Here is an 18,767-nt window from a genome sequence, read left to right as displayed (position 1 = left end):
ACACTTTCCATAGCTGCTACACACTGCCATCCCTTTGATCTTTAGCACAGCGTCATAAATTATGCCCTAAATAAACTGTATCATTAAGCACTGTCATTAAAGCTTTAACGTCTGTCAATAATGAATGCGTCGGATTTAAAGTGTTTGTCAAATCCTGCAAACATAAACTCAGCTCTTCATTTTCTATTTCTCTGAGCTATTTTTAGTTTTTATGCCTTTTTTTTAATCTTTTCATGCCGAGGTCATTTCCCGAAAACCTTCAGATGATAATGTATTTATGGCCTGCTGATAAAGATGATTGGCAGCTGCTGTGATTATAGACGAGCATTATTACAGTGAAGGTTAGAGGAGAGCGTTACTCCCACCTGTGCACGGCCATGGAGGCGACAAGAGCGGCCATCGCGGCGTTCCTTCTGCTGGCGGCGTTTGGATCATCTGGTGCCAAAGGTAAGAAAAAAAGACACGATTTTTTTAAGGCTTTGCACACTTTTAGAAGTGTCTTATTGACTTAATTATTAGTGTTCAGCTTCTTCTTATACTGGACACTTGAGAGGTTCCAACATCCTAATAAAGTCAGCTAATTAAGGATCTGTGCTTCTATTCCAAAAATTGCTATCTTTTCCCTTTCGTGACATGATGAGGAACAAAAGCTTTATAGCAGTTCACCTCTTAATCCTTTAAAAACTCGAGATTTAGAAACTTGAGATGACACCATCAGAGAGACGACATATTGCTTGCCATAGATTTTGAATGCACGTGCTGCACAGACACAGACAGGTCTTGCTCTTTAACTGGCATGTTAATAAGTCAGCTGACGGTTTACCTGCGTGCATCTTTTTCTCCTCAACTGACGTTTGAACACATTTCAATGCATACGCTTTGATGGGTACGGAAGCCCCAAGCGGACATGCATCCATACATTTTATTTACTCCATTTTCCCGTGAGTCTTTTCAGGTTGTTGTTGTTTTTTTCCCAGATCTCGACTTATTTATCTCATTATCTTGAGATAACAATGCTGCACCGCCGTAACGTCAGCATTTGAAACTGCAGCCTCAGTAGAAATGAAAGGTCAGCAGGTTGAACGTTAAAACAGTGGTTTAGCTACAACCTGCAAATCAGTTGAAATAATTATTTTCAGAGTTTTCAACCGAGGTTGCTCATTAATCACACATTTGCTTCAGGAGTCCCATCCTTTTCTTTCCTTTTCCTCCTTCTGTTGCTCACACACACACACCTGCAGATTTCTCCCTCAGATCACAGAGGCCTGAAAATGTTGCTGTATGAACCTCACCTTCTTCCCCCGGAGTCACACTTCTTTTCCATTTTTCTGTGTCTGTTTCAAACATAAAATCACTCAGGTGTTGATCTCTTCTCTCACTCTGTTTGCCCTCATTAAGACTCCTTCATTCTCCTTAATGATTGCACCTCTCCTTTCATCCTTTCATCCTTCACTCTTTTTTTAACACTTGTTTTGCTCCCAAACTTTTCGTCTCAGCACACTCAGTACCTGCGAAGTTATGCAACTGGCTGCTATCAGCGTTTACTGCTCATTAGTGGACTATTGTATCAAACTACCTGTTACGGCACAGAGAGATGTGCTGCAGCAGATAAGAGAGCATGTGACATGGTGTGACAGCTACAAACAAACATGCTAACACACACACACACACACACACACACACACACACACACACACACACACACACACACACGCACGCACACACACACACAGTCCCAGAAGGCCTGAACAAAGAGCAGTGGACTGGGTTTTCAGCAGGGATTGATCTCTGCAGGATGCACAGACTGGCTCTTTTTCTCTCTGCATCTGTCACATTTGAGTCTGTTCACCTGTGAGAAAACAAAGTTACACCTGTATCAAGATGCATGATTACCGAGAAGCATTTATTCTGCTCTAATCCGCTTATCTTTTTTAAGTGTTTGAACTTTAAAACCTAAAAAATAGGATTAGGCTGATTTGACTTTAAAAACAACTTCCAAATACAAAAGTTTCAACCAGTAATACCGTTATTTTGTCTGATCTGTTTGTTTATGTTGATAGTTGAGGAGGAGAACCCCGAGTTCTGGAGGACGCAGGCCCGGAAGACTTTGCAGTCAGCGTTGGACAGGAAGCTCAACACCAACGTGGCCAAGAACATCCTGTTCTTCCTTGGAGATGGTAGGTTACACAACCAGTCGATTTCTCACCCAAATTACACCACAGTCCCGCCTGTCTGAAAAGGTAAGAGACAGGAATTAGTGTCTGACCTAGTTAAGTATAATTTGGGGCTTTTTTTTTTATCAGCGTGCAGCACAAAAAAATAAGAAACAAAATGTGACAAAGCTCTGTGAGACTGTGAAGCAAGAACACTCTGCAGAAAGACATTATGAAAGTATGAAAAACTGTATTGAGGTTGAAATGATAAGAATACATTTGTGCGTGTGTGTGTGTGTGCATCAGGTATGGGAATCACAACCTACACGGCGGCTCGTATCCTCAAGGGTCAGCTGCAGAACCAGACCGGAGAGGAGACGGTGATGACCATGGACACCTTCCCTCACGTGGGACTAGCTAAGGTGCACACACTGCATTTGATCAATGGACAGATATACATGTGTACATTTAACGTGCATTCATATCTACTCTTTAATATAATGCATCGTGTTTTATTGCTTTATGTACTGTGCAATATGATGACTGCAATCCAAAAAAACTAATTTGAATATAAATGAGATCAACCGTGCACCTGCAGTATGAGACGTATGTCTTTATGCAACATTAAACTACACATACAGGCCAACATGTGGAGGGAGTTTAGAGAGAATGAATTCAAGCCAGGGTATGTATTTCATTTTGGAAGCTATTTATTGTGCTTTAGTTGTTGTTGAAAATCACTCCACAATTTTTTTTACAGTTGTTAATAAGTCAAATGCTCTGACATAAAAAGGAAAATGTCTGCGCTCTTTGGCAGTCTTCTTTTTTTTTTTTTTTTTTACAAATATAAGACATTAAACTTTTAACCACTAGACAAGGCAAGGAATCCTTTCATACGGAAGGCGACACAAAGTAAACATTAAAGTAATAATCTCGAAGATTTTCATTTCAATAAATGTCTGTTAAGTCTCCATTGCCGAATGAGGTAACACAAATGTGATGGAGCCTATGGCCCACTGATGAAAGCCTTTGCATTTGGAGTATTACAGACTGGGTGTCACAAGCGGCGCCCAGTTAGTGACGCATTCTCCATCAGCCAGCAGTGGTTGGTCTGCCAGAGAGGGTAGGCGGAGCTAAGCGGCTGCTTTTCCAGTCTCTGCAAGTGTTGCGAGTAAACAGTAATCTACTATGGCTGAACAAACAAAGAAAAGATGGATGACTACAGATACAACTTCAACAAGAAGTGAAAATCCAAAGAAAAAGAAACAAACTCGACGCTCAGATGAAGCAAACAGTCTGAAAAGGAAAGCGACCGTCAGCCAGGAAAATCAAGAGTTACAACCGGAGCCAACCGTATATTATATTCAAGCTCACCTTTGTTGTCTCTCACTTTGTGTGCAGACCTACAGTGTGGACTTCCAGATAGCAGACAGTGCAGCCACAGCCACAGCCTATCTGTGTGGAGTGAAAACCAACCTGAACATCATCGGTGTCAACGCAGCCGGTCGCAACGGGATCTGCAAGACTCAGAAGGGCAACGAGGTCACGTCCATCCTGAAGTGGGCCAAAGAGGCTGGTAAGACCCTCCCCCAAAAAAGGTTAAATCACTGACAGGTGCCAGAGGTCTGACAGTTGGTGTGGCTGGTCATGGTGAGGCCCTCTACACTGCCTGAAAAGTTCATGTGTCTAGGTGCTTCCTGTCCCGAGTTATTGGTGAGCTCAAGAGTCAGGCTAACTGTTAGGTGATTAATATGACTGAGAGTTGCTCCCTACTTGAATAGCTGTGGTTGTGAAGTAGCTAGATGGACCTAATTTGGCATGAGTGTGCCTTAGACGTCCTTCCACACTGCCTGAAACATTCAGGTGTCTAGGTGCTTCCTGTCCCGAGTTATTGAGGCGTTATTATAATGTTTATACGTTAAAGTAGTCATATAAAAGACGTACTTTACTCAAACGGTTGAACTTGTACAGCAGCTGTTTCACTAAAGATATTAGACTCATATGAACAGACACGCGTGTACAGCCCAGGAAACAAGGACAGTATAATGTAAGATGTCTTCAAGCAGAGCTGTGATGGGTTTTGTGACTCTTTGTGAGGTAGCGGGCTGATACCCTCTCAGCCCTGCTGTGTCACACTTTAGTTCTGGCTCCCGACAAAAACAAAATCCCTCAGGTCTCAAACAGCCTCTGCAAAACCTGATTTTACAGCTGAGCGCTCTGCTGTGAGCCGCAGTGTCCCGTCAGAGCGATATTACAGCAACCACCGGGGAGCTGAGAGCAGCAGCAGCCCGCGGCCGCAGGTTACACTGCAGGATGATGTGCTGCACGGGGAGCAGCCCGATGCTTATCGTGCCCTGTGTTATCAGCACACATCTTATAACACGTGCACACACACAGCGCTGGAGACTAACACTTAGGTGTGTGTGTGTGGAGATGTGTTACATAATACAAGTTAGATGTAATCTCTGATACACTTCATTAATGGTCCTAAAGCAAAGTCCTCAAATTGTTTGATAACCGAAACTAGCTGCTCCCGTCCTAACAGCCAATTAGATTAGAGAGTACGGAAGCCCTGAGCGGACATGCATCCATATATCTTATTTTCTCAGTTTTCCTGTGATAACAAGTAATTTCCGGTTGTTTTCTCAAGATCTCGACTCATTTATCTCGAGATAACAAAGCTGCACCACCGTAACGTCAGATGATCTTAACTCGAGTTTCAAAAGCACAAATCAAACATAGAAACAGGCTTAACTTACCTCATCAGTGTGGGCGTTGGCAGCGTGGCATGTCCTGGTTTGTAATATCACAGTGACCAGCCAAAATTACCCCGTTATCATGAGAAAACCAGCGTTGTTATCTCGAGATAACGAGATAAACAAGTGGAGAAAACAACTGAAATGACTCGTTATCGTGGGAAAATTGAGTAAGTAAAATGTATGGATGCATGCCCGCTCAGGGCTTCCGTACCACCGGTCAGTTAAGAGCTGAAGAAGCCTTTCGGATGAGAGGTGAAACGTCTTCAAGAACAAGTCCAGCTGCCTTTTGGATTACGCTCAGAACAGAGAGGAGGATGAACAAAGAAAGAAAGAAGCAACGACTAAAGACAATTACAATCAAACAATCATTCACGCAGTCTAGATCTTTGGTGAGCTCCTAAAACACACCTGCACTTACTGCTTATGGCCAAAGGTGGCGCCAAAGAGAATTAAACTTAGCTGACCTGCAGAGGTTTAACAGCCAACCTGTCAGGACCTTTAGGACCCTGTGACATCACTGATGGGTGTTCTGACCACACCCTTTAAACTCTTCAGCTACACTTATGACACACATGTGGGTTCACTATTTATGGTGTTGCATGGTGCAGAGCAGACATTAAAAAAAAGGCAGTCAGAGTTTCTGTATTTACTTACTTCGTTAGATGTTTGTAGGATAATGAGACAACGCCAAGGATATTGGTGGAGTCTGTACTTGCTTTCAGATTATTCATCTCACCGTCTCTGGAGTGCATTGGTGTCTAAGTTTCTTTTTATGCTTCCTCTGGGGGGCTTTTAGGGGGATTTAGAGAGCAATGTTTGGCTCCAAGGTTGTTAAAAGGACAACAAGCCCCATACCTCTACATAATCATAATGTACAATATCTGCAGGGGGCTGCAAAAGTGCCCGCTGATCAGACTGTTTCACACAAACATGCAGCAGAGTGCATACATTGTATATCTCTATTATGCATTAAGCGTGCATTAAATCCATATTGTAGGCAAGTCTGTCGGCGTTGTAACGACCACGCGGGTGCAGCATGCCACCCCAGCGGCCAGCTACGCCCACAGCGCCAGCAGGAAGTGGTACAGCGACGCCGACGTGCCCGCAGGCGCCAAGAAGGACGGCTGCACCGACATCTCCTCCCAGCTGCTCAAAAACACCGACATAGATGTAAAGTTCTCCACAACTCATTTCCATCAACGTATTAGCGTTTAACAATGAAATTCTGCTTCACATCACACTGAAATGTGTCTGTGCCTGTTTCAAGGTGATCATTGGTGGTGGCAGAAAGTACATGACCCCTCGGTACACCAAAGACCCAGAATACCCCACAGATTTCTCCTCCAGGGGCAAAAGAAAAGACGGGCGCAACCTCATCGATGAGTGGCGGAGCATGAAAGCTGGAAAGGTATTTTTTTCTGTCTAGCCTTATCAGATAAAACAGCTTCAGGGAGGAGTCTGCTGAATTACAAAAGAATAGGAAAAGGAACGCAGCGAGGTCTTTGGATCTCCTTCTTACGCCTGCAGTAACAGCTCTGCTTCTGCTGCCCGCTACTCTGAGAGCTTTTCACCTTGCTGCTCAAGCTGTCCAAACTGCTGTTGTGATTCAACACATATTCTGTGGTAATAGTGATATTAGCTCTATTCACACGGGGCTAGTATTACCCTTCTTATCTAATCTTTTGAAAATGACCTCCCTCCCTGTGTTCGTGTGGTAAATTTACACAGGACGATTGAGTCTTTATTGCTCTGTTTTATGAGATGAAAAGAGCTGTTTGACCTTTTAGTCGCACGTTTCAATCCAGACAAGACTGTCTGCTTTGCTTTTCCTAAATAATTACCACAAAGAAATGTAGATATATTTTCAATATCTAAATCAATGACTATATTGATGGACGACGCGTCTCCGTCTACTCTCATTGTATGAAATTGAAGCCAAAATAGCCCCTGTGACAGGCGCTGCCGTCTTGCGCTGGTGACGTCATTTGGAGCCGCAGCTGTGCGGTGTGCAAAACACACACTTAGCTTCCCAGAAACAACAGCAAGGATCCCGCAGGCCGGCGTGTTTACCAGCTTCTTGTGTTGTTCTGAAGCAGACGGTCACAGATATGGAAAATTCAATGACTGCAGTGTTAGTGTTGCTCCTCTCGCCGTTCCTTCTCTACTCTGCTACTCGGGAATAGAACGGCTGCAGGAGCCTGATTTGTCAACAGAGCTGTTAATCATCATTTTTATAGCATCAAATAAACTTGTCAGATGAATGAACACTTGGACATAAATCAGCAGGATAAGAACTAACTATAATGACAGAAACCATGTTTGAGAAAAATGTATCTGACGTGTATTTTGATTTTATAGTTTGACTCATGTCCCATCTGTTAACATGGAGGAGGCGGGGCTTATGAGCTATACTGCAGCCAGTCAGCAGGGGGCGATAGAGAGGGTTTGGCTTCACTTTTAGGGAGCTGTTGTGTCGTCCATCTTTTTATACAGTCTGTGATCTATATTCAATATTGACACCTGAACAACAGGCTTATAGAGTGTTCAGTTCTCCGCGTTGTGGTGTTTTCATGCAGTAAAGAAATCAGTGTATTTCTGATAAAAAACAACTCACCATGGATTCTTTCAGTCACACATTATTTCACAGATAGTAAACAAGCAGCTGTGAGGTGAGGAATAAATACTTGTACCTGAGAATAGCTGTGATGGAAAAGCTCGTCCTGTGACTCACAACAAACATTTGGCCATCTTCCTCCCACTCACTGTGTGTCTGTGTATCCCGGGTGTCACACAGGTAGCCCGCTACGTGTGGAACAAAACAGATTTCGATGCTGTTGACCCTGAAACTACCGACTACCTCATGGGTGAGTTTTCTTTTCTTCACCTCTCTTTGCCCTGTAATGCTTTCCTTTCCCTCAGAGCGACACATGAAGGCAGAGCGTTCCCATCAGGCCCGTAAGGAACACAATAGGCCTGCGTGTCCTTGGTCTGGCTTACTCATTTCCTTTGTGTTGCTGATGCCGGGCTTTCGTACACATTGTGTTTTTCCTCAAACACTGTACTTGACCTACATGATGTTTTCAGGGTGCTAAAACATTCACAGAGTATTTTAACACGTCTGTCAGCATGCAGTTCTGTTTACCAGAACCGGCTGATTACATCATCTTTTAGCTGTATTTAGTAGTCAAGGTTGGGAGAGTTATTTAAAAATGTATTGGATAACTTCAACACTAAATCTGCAAATAAACACAAGAGAAAAGAAAAGTCAACACCTTTGTAATGCGTGAATGTCTGTTTAAATTAATCGCAGAACTTATGCACATTTAAATGTACTTAGTTAAGTATAATATTCACACTACTTCAAACTCAAACTTCAAATAAACAGCCATAAACTTATTCCAGTCTGGAGCTTGTGTTTTTACCCACACCATCCCGGCCGCAGCTTCACCAGAGTCACAAACTATTTGTCAGTAGAAGAAGCAGACGACAGGTTAGCTAACATTTAGCTGACTGTCGGGGTCAGCCCTACACACGGGTCTGTATGTGACTGACTGACTGAGTGAGTGACGGTACTTTCACAGCCGTACAGATAGAGAGTTGCGACATCGCAAAGGCGGAGCATGGAGCAAATTGCACCTCCACTGACCTGACTCTCTGTCTATACGGCTCTGGATACTTTGTTCGGGGGAGTAGGCGGGACTGCTCCTCCGCTGTCCTCACCTACGTCTGCAGCGCGCACCTGCTTTCAAACACGTTGTCATCGGCCTCAAAGGCGCACATATGAGGTAGTGACCTAGTCTTGTTATCTGGAATTCTGTGCAGCTGACATTAGCGGTTGATCTTACCTGTAAACGATTCTTTTAATTAGATGAGCTCTTGGATAATGACAGCCGGAAGTCATAACTTGCACTGCACTGCGATGTTCCAATTTTCTCCTTTGAAGACAGAATGATGGCGAAAGGTCCACCCACTGAAAGCATTGTTTTCACCACAGGCCATGGCACATGGCACACCATGCTTTATAATTTAATCTACTCTTAATGTGGGCATAATTTACACATTTAACATCATGCTGTGTTGAAGAACACTTGAAACTAGCGGTTCAGACCATAAATCTTCTGGGGCAAAGTATCCACCAAGAATTAGACTACATGTAATCTGCCTTAATAAACTCAAACCAGTGGCGTCTCCGCCTACTGGCCAGTAGATACACTGCAGGTTTAAGGCACGGCAGCATGGGCTTCACTTTTTAAAGAGGGAGTATCATGCTGTTCCACATTTTAAGACATATATATAATGTTACAATGTTGGATGTCCAGACTAAACATGGGTGTAAGTTTCAGATCTGTAGGTAAAAGTATGTTGGAATAATCCCCAGGCTTCTCAGGTCAGTCTGCTGTGAACGCCAGGTTTTTTTTACATGCTGCACTTTGTGAGAGCTGGCCAATCAGAAGAAAGCGGGCTTGTAGGGGCGGGGTTTCTTAAAGGGACAGAGCTGACTTGAGTTGTTTCAAGCAGAGGCTGCATGAGGGCCTGCACAGAGCACCAGTGTGAGATTAATGAGGAGTTTCTTTAGCTGTTAATTGTGCTTAGCTAATCCACAGGTATCACAGAGTGAAATATGAAGCTTGAAATTAGCATAACACCCCCCCTTTAAACTAAGAGCTACATCCACTTCTTATGTACAGTCTGTGGTCCAGAAGCGCAAAGAGCAGTGCTGCTGCTCGAAGGGGGAATGAGATCATTTTGTGAGTTCTCTGTCTGCAAACGGAATGCAAGTAAATAAAAAATGAGCTGACAATGAGCATGTCAGCACATTATAGATATTCACATAATTTGGTGATATCAGTGACAAATGATTCTGCCCACCTGATGAATGTGAAGTCCAACCTGTACTCTCCTATAGCTTTGTTCTGCTCTATCATTGTTAGTTGGGATGTAATGGACGACAGGTAAAGATTCTGGACTGTGAGTGTTCACTCGTAGCTTTAAAGACTTAGATTTTACCCTCACAGTGTGGTTTATCACTTCCTGTGTGCTGAAAATAGCAGGAGCTGTAGGAGGAGGAGGAGGACAGGACTTTCCTTTCTGCTGCACCTCCACTGTAGGCGGATAAACCACAAAAAACAGTATTCCTACATGAAAAATGTTTTTATTTAATATATTCTTTTCTCTCCCCAGCTCTGTTTGAACCCGGTGATCTACGCTTCGAGGCGGAGAGGGATCCAAAAATGGACCCATCCATCGTTGAGACCGTAGAAAAGGCCATCCGCATCCTGCAGAAAAACCCCAAAGGCTTCTTCCTATTAGTGGAGGGTGAGGACAACAGCTTCGCCCACCTTCCTCGCTCTCCCCCTCACTTAATCTGTCAAAGGTTGGATAATGAAATCCCCTGAGAGGCGACCGTCCGGCTAAAAATAGGAGGAAAAACACAAGGCAATCAATCGAATCATTGATCCTGTTGTAGCGGCAATCTAATGAACACACTGACCATTATTGTTTGCTGCAAAACATTAGAGTGTGTTTATGTTTCATAACGACTTTTTATGTGGAGTTTCTTTGAGGTGGCCGTCCTCCAGAGCACATTACAGAGCCGTGTGCGCCCGCAGTGGATCTGTTGATTTGACATTGATTCTGCATACAGCTCGATGAGTTTGCCGCAGTGTGTGTTAGCAGAGTGTGTGTGTGCTCGGCTGGCGTGTTTCTGTTCCACACGGCCGCCTCGCCGGCCTCCTCATCCATCTCTCCTTTAATCTGAGGCAGCCGCCGAGGGACTCCACGCTGCTGCCGAGTGTCTTCACAATGACTTTAAAATAACAGGCAAATGTATAAATAGAAGCAGGCATATGGTGCGCCCGATCACTGACAGCTCACTGAGACCACAACTTATTAACCTAAGGCTACTTCACGTTCTGATACGGCTGGTGGAGAGGACAGGAGCTGTGGAAATAACGTGAGCTTTATCCTGCAGCAAGATTAAAATTCTCTGTTGCAGAAAATTCCCATTTTTTATGTTATTACAAGATATATTGTTCGGATTCAGCTCTGTAATGATTCAATTGTCTGCTGTCCTCTAACAATGCAAAGGAATCGATTCAGAAGGTTCCATATAAGGATGATCCACCTCAAATTTACTAAATTACAAGCACATTTTTAAACACAGCGAGGGGGTTTATGATACGGTACAGTCTTCAAGGATTATTAAACTCACATATTTTCTTGGCCTTTTATTGAGAGAGAGGACAGTGGATAGTTTCTGAAACAGGGGAAGAGAGAGTGCAGACGACAGAGCTAAGGGCCGAGGGTGAGAGTCGAACCTGGGGCTGCGGCATCGATGACTGTAGCCTCTGCATATGGGATGGGTGATTTAACAACTCAGCTAAACCGACGCCCTACATTTTTTCACAATTTATCAAACTTTTTGTGAAACCTTTTAGAACAGATATTACCATTTTCAGGGCTGCACGGTGGTGGAGTGGTTAGCGCCGTCCCCTCACAGCTAGAAGGGTTCTGATTCAAATCCCGGTTCGGACACAGAGGCCCTTTCTGTAAGGAGTTTGTATGTTCTCCCCGTGCATGCGTGGGCTTTCTCTGGGTACTCCGGCTTCCTCCCACAGTCCAAAGGCATGCTTGTTAGGTTCACTGATGACTCAAAATTGCCCTTAGGTGTGACTGTGAGCGTGAAAGGTTGTCTGTCTCTATGTGTCAGCCCTGTGATTGTACCCTGGGATAGCTGGGATAGGCTCCTGCGACTCTGAACAGGATAAGCAGTAAAGATGGATTACCAAGTCTTCTCTGCTAGGTCAGTAGATGTTGCAGTATCAAACCTTGACTTGTCTGAGTTAAGTTGAGAGCCTTAAAGACGAGTCTAACTTTGATGTCAAGTCATTCATGACAAGTTTACTGCTGATACATTTGAGAAAAGTCAGTGACAAGCCCGAAATCCACCCATATATCGCTTATCCTGTTCAGGGTCGCGGGTGGCTGAAGCCTATCCCAGCTGTCATTGGGCAAGAGGCGGGCTACACCCTGGACTGATGACCAGTCAATCACAGGGCTGACACACAGAGAAAGACAACCTTTAACACTCACTTTCACACCTACGGGCGATTGAGAGTCACCAATGAATCTAACGAGCATGTCTTTGGACTGTGGGGGGAAGCCGGAGTACCTGGAGAGAACCCACACATGCACAGGGGGGAACATGCAAACTCCACATCCTTCTAGCTGTGAGGCAACAGCGCTAACCACTGCACCACTGTGCAGCCCCAAGTCTGAAGTCATCAGAGAAACGTCACTGTCACACCTCAAGCTATTCACAGAGAGGCTTAAGTCAAGTGTCAAGTAATTTGTCGAATTCAAATATCAAGTAGTGACGATAAATTGGAGTCAACCTTTTGCATCATAGTAAAGTCACAGAGACAAGTCAAAGTCGAGTCTCAAATTATTCAGGGAATTTTCATTCAAAGAGTCGAGACAACAAACACAGACCTGGGTCACAAGTCAAGCTGAAGTCCCATCTCTTTTAACAGTTTGATTTCAAGAACAGTGTGAGCTCTGTGAGGACACGTCTTACGCCCTGATCAGACAGAGCGCGTTTCTGCAGGCTGTAAAACGTGAGGCGCACCGCACCGCCTTTTCTGTTGAAGCCTAGATTTAACGACCGAATCCTTAGCTGTCATTAACCTAAGCGTTATTTTGTAAACTGACAGAAGGCCCGCCTCTCCATTCATCCGATTGGACAGTGAGAAACAATGACGTCGGGCGCTTTTCGGGTTTGAGTTGAAGTTTTTTCAACTTTGAAATATTGCGATACCGATATTTTTTGCAGGACGAGGCGACTAAATCTCATTATCTTCTTCCAAACTTTTTTTCTTAATGAGTCTAATTAAAAATGGAGAAATTAGAGAATTAATCAGTTGCATCCGGCTTAATTAAGTTTTCACAGTTAAATTTATAAACTGTCCTCTTCCCCATCTTTCCTCCTTCACCCTTCGTCTTCTCTGCGCTCAGGCGGCCGTATCGACCAGGCCCACCACGCCGGCCGGGCGTACATGGCGCTCCACGAGACGGTTGCTTTTGACTACGCCATCGCAAAGGGCCTCGAACTCACCAAGGAGGAAGAAACTCTCACGATAGTGATGGCTGACCACTCCCACCCCTTTACCCTCAATGGATTCCCATTCAGAGGGCAAAGCATTCTGGGTAATTATTAACTTACTTCCTGTATTTGTTTTTTCCTCCTTTTGATGTAAGACAAATCTCTCCTTTCCTCCTGTCTTTGCTCCGTCCTGCCGTCCTTCCATTCCCGCCTCCAGGTGTGTTTTTGTCCCTTAGACACAGAAGGTGGCTTTTATGTGTGTGTGTGTGTGTGTGTGTGTGTGTGTGTGTGAGGCGCCTGCTTCCCCTCAGCTTCAGCGTGCCTCTGCCACCAGCAGCTTGACATTTCCCTGCTTTCTCTCCTCTGCAATTACAGCCCGGGTAAACACATATAACTGGCAGCCTCTCTCTCCCTCGCCTTTCTATTTCAGTCCCTCGCTTTCTCCTCCTTCTGCCAATCTCTGACCATCAACGCTGACACCTCTCCCTCTCTCTCTTTGATTATTCTCTCCAAGTTCTCCTCGCTCTGTCAGTCTTTCTCACCTGTTAATCTCCCTTTGGATTGTCCTTTTATAGACCTTACTTACTCCTTACCTCTGTTCCTTCAGCTCTCCGTCTGCTCTCCATCACTGCTCCCTGTCCTTTATCTCGAGGCTTGAAGCCTGAGATAAACCCAACACATTCATGGAGGGACAGAGGGTCTTATTCAGGGTTAAACCTACTTATTGTTTTCTATATGTGATCTCAGTGAAATACAAGAATGAGTGGTAGAAACAATGATGAGTGAGGGCTTTAAAATTAGTGATCCTCACTGCTCCGGGGTGCACAGTGTCCAGAGCATGTACAGACATAAAAGTGGCATTGGACTAAAAGTGGCAAGTGACATTCACTTTCAAACGTTCTTAAACTCGAAAGAAAGGCAGGATTTGATCCTAAAATCTGTGTACCCTGAGAAGTGGAGATCAGAGGTGGGTTCGGAGGCTTAGATTTAGCATTTGAAAACAGCCTAACTTTTGTTTTATCTGCGTTTCGAACAAGTTTTAGCTCAAAAGGTGATTGTGGTTTGGGTTCAAATAAGTTTTAACGCCAGTAAAGTGACATTTGAAGTTATATTTCTTACGTGGTGAAAAACTACCTGGTCATTTTAGAAAATGTTTCAAGTCCAGGACAAAAAAAGTTCTAAAAGGGGGGGTATTATGCTAATTTCAAGCGTCATATTTGACTCTGTGATACCTGTGGAGTAGCTTAGCATAATTTACAGTTTAAAAAATGTTTTTTTCTCACACTGGTGCTCTGTGCAGCTCAGTATGCAGGCTGCTGTGAACGCCAGGTTTCACACAGTTTTTCCTACATACTGCACTTTGTGACGTCACAAAGTGAAGCCTCAGCAGGCTTCGGAAAGCTGGCCAATCAGAAGAAAGCAGGCTTGTAGGGGCGGGGTTTCTTAAAGGGACAGAGCTGACTGAGTCGGTTCAGGCAGAGGCTGTATGAGGGCCTGCACAGAGCACCAGTGTGAGTGTGTGTGTTTTTTATCTGTAAATTATGCTAAGCTACTCCACAGGTACCACAGAGTGAAACATGAAGCTTGAAATTAGCATGATACCCCCCCTTTAACATTACATCACATTATGTAAGTAACTCTTTGTTGCGTTCAGACTGAAATTTAATATGTATACAGTGACATTCAGTCTCATGGAAGACTCAATATATATAAGACACGTGTATTTTAAAGTAACGCTTCGGCTACAATAATAGTGATACTGGGTGACATTAAAACTTTGGGAAAAGGCTAACAGTGCCAAAAAAAATGAGCTATGGTGTCTTTATCTGGATTTTCATTTTAGTTTACTTACAATACATCTGTGTAATTACTTTATTAAAAGTCTTAAAACTAAAATAAATTGAAATTACTGTCGCTGCACTAACCTATAGGCTCAAATCTCATTAGCTGTAGATAAGAAAAGAGTCCAGTTTAGAAGGAGAATCTTGTCACATGAAGGTTTTTATTACCTACAAAGGTAAATACAGCTGAAACATTTAGTTTCCCTTTCTTCACCCTGAAAGGCTTGGATTACACTGGGTAACTTTATGCTGGATTACTCTCTGCTCTTATACCAGTAAATATTTCATTACATTCCAATAAGTTTGGTTAACTGTGATGAATTTAAGAGTCTTATAATGGTCTGAATGCTGTTACAGAGGCGCTTCCACCCTGCAGAGAATAAAATCCTGCAGAAAACAATATTTTGAGGATTTTTTGGCACTAGAATATTCACTTTCAAAGATTCAGCCCACAAACATTTCTGCATCCGCCTTCAAAAGCTGCAATGATTGAGCTCTGTTGTTATGTCCTGCTGTTTCCACCTTTATACTCTCTCTTTCCTGCCGTATCCTGACTTTACCCTCCTCCTCCTCCTCCTCCTCCCAGCGGTACAGCAGTGATTAATGTGCTTGTGAAACTCTGAGCTCTTCATCAGCGGGGGAGACACGGCAGGCTAATGGCTCATCTGGAGAGAAACACAGAGATACTCAACAAGCTGTAGACCTCCTGCAGCACCCCGGGGACCAAGAGACCCCTCCTCTTGTGTGTGTATGTGTGTGAGAAGCAGAAAAGTGTAGAAGATAAATCAAAGTAAGTGTTTGATGGTCTTTCTTTATGTTGTAGGTAAATCTCCTCTGTGGGGTATAGACATGCTGCCTTACACCACGCTGATGTACGGAAACGGACCGGGACACAAAATCAAAAACGGGACACGTCCAGACATCCGCAATGTCAACACCAGTGAGTCTTTCATTCACAAAACCCCACAGAGCTGGATTAATTTAAGTTAACACTCTTTCAACAGTTAGAAATATACTGTTTCTTTTTTCTTGTTTCTTCTTCTCAAGATCATTTAAAGAAGAATGCTCGACCCATTTGTTTGTGGGCTTTTGTTTTAAAGCTTCAAGGTTGACATTTCAATTTTTTGAAACCAGAAGTGACCGTATGTGGACCAGAGGGTGGAGCTGGAGAGGAGTTAGCAAATGCTAAGCTATTAGCTAAAGCTAGTGCTAGCTTGGTTAGCAAAGAGGAAAGTAATTTACAGTAGTAAGTGGAAAGACAGATGAACCACGACTCCATCAGGTGTCTAGTTCTACTAAATGTTTATTTTTTAAGGTTGCCATGGAAGCAACTTGACTAAACAAGGTATCCGCGCCCTTAAACTAACCTGCTTTATTGGATTTTTGACTCCATGTTTACAAAATTAAAATGCTGCTGTATGGAAGGAAGACTTAAAACTAAACTCAGCATGTAGAAAAAACTGGCGTTCACAGCAGCCTGTCTGGGGATTACGCCAACATACTTTTACCTACAGATTTGAAACTTCACCCACGTTTAGTCTGGACATCCAACACTGTAGCATTATATATATGTCTTAATATGTGAAACAGCATTATACCCCCTCTATAAAGCTACTGTTAGGAACTTTTGGTTTTGTTGATCTTGGCGCCCCCCTGTGGACAAAACGACATCTTATCTCTCTGCTCATGGCTGTCTGCTTTTAAACTGAAGCTGAACAACACGCTTTCAGATTGGCAGGTTTGAGATGTCACAAACCTAAGGAGCCAATCCCGTTAATGGACGGGGCGACGCTATGCGTATCATTATGTGTAACCTATGGCGACTACTTTGGCGATGCGCGAGCCAGCTGTTAATGTTACTACTACTAATTACTACGTTTCAAGCTAGCTAAGTTTCAACAAGTTGCCACTAAACGATGGCAGAGACGTGTTTTGTTTCCGGCTGTAATTTTAGGAAAGCAGAAACGTAGTACATGGTGGGCGGGGCCTGTGCAGATTCAGGAATTTTTAATGAGGGAGAAGGAGGAGAAGCCTTGGCAGCATTTTATGTCTTAAAACATGACTGGAACTGGTCTCTAAGAAAAAAGGAGGACAAGAAAGTTTACTGAGGGGATAAATCCACGGAGAAGAGGAGTCTATGTCTTCTCTGGAGTTGCCCCCTGCTGTCCATAAGAAGTAATGCAGGTTTAAGGCACTTCTGCATTGTCCTTACTTTTCAGACTCACAGGCTACGTCCACTTCATTTAAATGCAATCTGTGGTTAAAGCTACATAAACTGATTTTTGGGGGGCAGCACAGCAGTTTGTAAACACATCGACTTTATAGCGTTGTTATGGAGAGAACGGTGGACAGAATCTAATATTTATCACTCTCTTCCAGAATCTAAAGACTACGTCCAGCTGTCTGCCGCCCCAACAGAGTCGACCACCCACAGCGGAGAAGACGTGGCCGTGCTCGCCCGTGGACCCATGGCCCACCTCTTCCAGGGCGTCAATGAGCAGAACTACATCGCCCACGCCATGGGCTACGCCGCCTGCGTGGGCGCCGACCTGCGGCACTGCCACTTGCAGACTGAACGACCTGCGCTTCACACCACCTTCAGTGACGGGATGAACGGAGCCGGGCCGGTGGCATCAGGCTCGGCCGCTTTGCTCATTAGCCTCCTCAGTGCGCTGCTCACACTTACTCTTCTGATGTAAGACCCCTTTTCCTCAGCGAACTCTATTGATCTCACTCCGCACAACATCAGGGAGGTCAGAGGTCAGGGTCGTAGAGGAGAGGGCAGGGATTCAGAGACTTGCTCAGGGACACCTCAGCAGGATGGATGTTTGCCTCTGCAGCTTATTGAACCGGGGTTATTTGACCCTGCAGCAGAACATTGTGGTAAGGAAGAGAGTCACAGAGTAAAGATATTATAAGATTAAAGAGGAATTGTTTAAGTCTAACTGCAAATGTTTTGAAAAAAATGACAATAAAAACCTATTGATTGTCAATTTATCTTGTTTGCACTTTGGCAATATATTGACTCCTTGTGTCATACAAATAAGGCTTTGAATAGGGAGTGGATTTGTCACTTTATCAATAGAGATATATTGATCTACGTCATACACTGACCTTCATGCCTCCCTCATATAAGATATGACAAACCTTCTGTCTTATATTCAGATCCATATCTGCAGCTATAAAAGATGTAGGCTGTCTTTACTTTTTCACGATCTAAAAATTAAAAAACGTAATATCCGTTTGTTTTCCTTATTAGACAGTTAGACAGGAAATATGGGAGCGAGAGAGAGAGTAGGGACGTCGGGAGTAGTGTGGGGCGAGGAGGCAATGTATATGGGGTGCACGCTATAACAAGTAAGCTAAATAGCAACTCTTGTATAACTTTCTTACAGCACAAAGGAACACATAATCCTAACTCAGCATTTTTTTTTTTTTACATATTAGTAAACATATTAACCATTAACCATTGGTAGCTTGTTGTTAATCACAAAACCTCCCAATTAAGTAACACATTGTACATGAAAAATTGTCTCATTGTTTGCTTAGTATTGCTGTTAAAAGGAAACACACTGAGCAAAGCATTTTAGGATTGTATTAGGATTATTGAAGGAAAACTCTAAGGCGCCTGTAGCTGTAGAATACATAATCGAGCATTATTAAACACCTACCCACTTACGAAATCAATTATTTGACACAAAATATTGATTTGGAAATTATTTTATTCATTTAAAAATTATCATATTTCTGTTCTCCCTTTAAAAAAAGTCTGTTACGGTCACAGAGAGAGCTGCGTCCATAGCAACGGTTAACTCTAGCCTTCTTAGAATGAGCTAAGCTAGCTTATTTCCACTAATGGTGAAGTAACACAAGCTGAACCAGACTGTGGGAATCAGAGCAGCACCTGATGGAG

The 18,767-nt window shown here is 43.5% G+C and overlaps 1 protein-coding gene across 1 annotated transcript; it reads left to right on the top strand.

Annotated features, from left to right (window-relative positions):
• The first annotated feature begins 377 nt into the window (after positions 1 to 377).
• Positions 378 to 17,774, top strand: alp3 (alkaline phosphatase 3). The gene is made up of 11 exons (XM_069676583.1): positions 378 to 447; positions 2,061 to 2,177; positions 2,460 to 2,575; positions 3,555 to 3,729; positions 5,910 to 6,082; positions 6,180 to 6,320; positions 7,707 to 7,776; positions 10,094 to 10,228; positions 12,926 to 13,117; positions 15,678 to 15,794; positions 17,234 to 17,774. Exons 1-11 carry the CDS (start codon positions 378 to 380, stop codon positions 17,551 to 17,553), a joined length of 1,626 nt encoding a protein of 541 aa, XP_069532684.1. The 3' UTR covers positions 17,554 to 17,774.
• Positions 17,775 to 18,767: the final 993 nt, after the last annotated feature.

Source organism: Semicossyphus pulcher, unplaced genomic scaffold (assembly GCF_022749685.1).
Source record: "Semicossyphus pulcher isolate SPU_LCO1_2020_fin unplaced genomic scaffold, fSemPul1.0.p SCAF_26, whole genome shotgun sequence".
Taxonomy (NCBI): Eukaryota; Metazoa; Chordata; class Actinopteri; order Labriformes; family Labridae; genus Semicossyphus; species Semicossyphus pulcher.
This window is presented reverse-complemented; position numbering and strand designations above follow the sequence as displayed.

Bases quoted from the DNA above. Each gene is read 5' to 3' on its own strand.
- alp3 (XM_069676583.1), top strand. From the start codon at position 378: ATGGAGGCGACAAGAGCGGCCATCGCGGCGTTCCTTCTGCTGGCGGCG. The intron at 3,730-5,909 runs GTAAGACCCTCC...TCCATATTGTAG, and splicing joins GAAGTGGGCCAAAGAGGCTG to GCAAGTCTGTCGGCGTTGTA. The intron at 15,795-17,233 runs GTGAGTCTTTCA...ACTCTCTTCCAG, and splicing joins CATCCGCAATGTCAACACCA to AATCTAAAGACTACGTCCAG.